This window comes from Echiichthys vipera, assembly GCF_963691815.1.
Source record: "Echiichthys vipera genome assembly, chromosome: 12".
NCBI lineage: Eukaryota > Metazoa > Chordata > Actinopteri > Perciformes > Trachinidae > Echiichthys > Echiichthys vipera.
The window spans coordinates 676,240-678,739 of record NC_139837.1 but is presented as its reverse complement, the minus strand read 5'-3'; the positions used below and the strand labels follow the sequence as shown (position 1 = coordinate 678,739).

General features: G+C 53.7%; 1 protein-coding gene across 1 annotated transcript in view; it reads right to left on the bottom strand.

Annotated features, from left to right (window-relative positions):
* Positions 1–2,500, bottom strand: part of hectd1 (HECT domain containing 1) — a 34,836-nt gene that overhangs the window by 5,958 nt on the left and 26,378 nt on the right. The window contains 2 exon segments of the mRNA XM_083923776.1: positions 1,639–1,840; positions 1,935–2,062. Of these exon segments, the coding sequence (XP_083779902.1) occupies positions 1,639–1,840; positions 1,935–2,062 (330 nt within the window).

The window sequence follows — 2,500 nt, the reverse complement described above, 5'->3', positions numbered from 1 at the left end:
GAGAGGAAGGAGAGGAAGGAGAGGAAGGAGAGGAGGGAGAGGAGGGAGAGGAGGGAGAGGAGGGAGAGGAAGGAGAGGAAGGAGAGGAGGGAGAGGAAGGAGAGGAAGGAGAGGAAGAGGAGGGAGAGGAAGGAGAGGAGGGAGAGGAGGGAGAGGAAGGAGAGGAAGGAGAGGAGGGAGAGGAAGGAGAGGAAGGAGAGGAGGGAGAGGAGGGAGAGGAGGGAGAGGAAGGAGAGGAAGGAGAGGAGGGAGAGGAAGGAGAGGAAGAGGAGGGAGAGGAAGGAGAGGAGGGAGAGGAGGGAGAGGAAGGAGAGGAGGGAGAGGAAGGAGAGGAGGGAGAGGAGGGAGGGGAAGGAGAGGAAGGAGAGGAGGGAGAGGAAGGAGAGGAGGGAGAGGAAGGAGAGGAGGGAGAGGAAGGAGAGGAAGGAGAGGAGGGAGAGGAAGGAGAGGAAGGAGAGGAGGGAGAAGAAGGAGAGGAAGGAGAGGAGGGAGAGGAGGGAGAGGAGGGAGAGGAAGGAGAGGAGGGAGAGGAAGAGGAGGGAGAGGAGGGAGAGGAGGGAGAGGAAGGAGAGGAGGGATTGGAAGGAGAGGAGGGAGAGGAAGGAGAGGAAGGAGAGGAGGGAGAGGAAGGAGAGGAGGGAGAGGAGGGAGAGAAGGGAGAGGAAGGAGAGGAGGGAGAGGAGGGAGAGGAAGGAGAGGAGGGAGAGGAAGGAGAGGAGGGAGAAGAAGGGAGAGGAAGGAGAGGAGGGAGAGGAGGGAGAGGAGGGAGAGGAAGGAGAGGAGGGAGAGAAGAGGAGGGAGAGGAGGGAGAGGAGGGAGAGGAAGGAGAGGAGGGAGAGGAGGGAGAGGAGGGAGAGGAAGGAGAGGAAGGAGAGGAGGGAGAGGAAGGAGAGGAGGGAGAGGAGGGAGAGAAGGGAGAGGAAGGAGAGGAGGGAGAGGAGGGAGAGGAAGGAGAGGAGGGAGAGGAAGGAGAGGAGGGAGAGGAAGAGGAGGGAGAGGAGGGAGAGGAGGGAGAGGAGGGAGAGGAAGGAGAGGAAGGAGAGGAAGGAGAGGAGGGAGAGGAAGAAGAGGACGCCATCAGGGACACGAGTTAACTTCCTGTTTCTGACTCTAGGTCGGCGAGCGTGGACGTTATCGAGGACGAGCCGTCGTCACGGCAACAAGGGCGGATGAATTAAAGCCTAATAATAATAAAACATAACTTTTTATAACATTGAATAAAAGTCACTGTTAAAAACTGGAAACTGATAAATTCTTATTTTCTATAATAAATATCTAAAGAATCCAAAACTAAGAAAATATTATAATAATTAATCTAATAAAGTAAAAATTAATCAATTATTATTATAATAAATCTAATTAAACTTAACTTAAAAAATCTAATAAATCCAAACCTGATAAAACATAATTTATAAAATCTAAAACTGATATTTTCTTTATAATAAACAGAATTTATTTTAAGCTTTTAATAATAATAATTAATAATATAATAAATTATAGTTTTATAACAATAAAAACTGTTAAACCTCCCGTTCACGTGTTCACTGAGGTTTCATTTGTATTAATTCAGATTTATTTGCTCGTGTCCGTGTTTGTGAATCTTCCCGTCTCCGTCTAAACGCCGCGTCGTCGCCTCACCTCCAGCACGGACTTCCTGTCGGCGTGCAGCTGCATGACCGACTCGGCCCACTCCATCATGGCTTCTCCTCGGGGGACTTTGACGCGCTCGTGTTTGAGCCGGCCCACCCTGAACTCTCCGGGGTCGTCCCGCCGCACCGTGGTGGACGGCCGGGAGCGCTCCATGGTCGCCTCCCGCCGGTTCTGGAGCCACACGATGGCCCTGCAGACGCACCGGGGTCAGAGGTCACGGGTCAGAGGTCAGAGGTCAGTCAGGTAGAGAGAGCAGTCAGAGGGGGTTCCTGCGTGGGACTCACCTGGACGCTCCGAACGCCGTGCAGGTGAAGTAGAGCTGTCGCGTCTCAAAGGGGATCAGGAACGGACACTTGGAGGTGAGCTGCTCGCACCAGTCGGGCAGAGCGCCGCTCGCCAGAGCCAGGGGCTCCTGGGAACAGAGAGACATTAGACAACACTTTAGGGGTTTACTGGGGACCAGGAGAGACCAGGAGGGACCAGGAGGGACCAGGAGAGACCAGGAGAGACCAGGAGAGACCAGGAGAGACCGGGAGAGACCAGGGGAGACCAGGAGAGACCAGGAGAGACCAGGAGAGAGACCAGGAGAGACCAGGAGAGACCAGGAGAAACAAAGAGAGACCAGGAGAGACAAAGAGAGACCAGGAGAGACCAGGAGAGACCAGGAGAGACAAGGAGAGAGACCAGGAGAGACCAGGAGAGACCAGGAGAAACAAAGAGAGACCAGGAGAGACAAAGAGAGACAAAGAGAGACCAGGAGAGACCAGGAGAGACCAGGAGAGACAAGGAGAGAGACCAGGAGAGACCAGGAGAGACCAGGAGAAACAAAGAGAGACCAGGAGGGACCAGG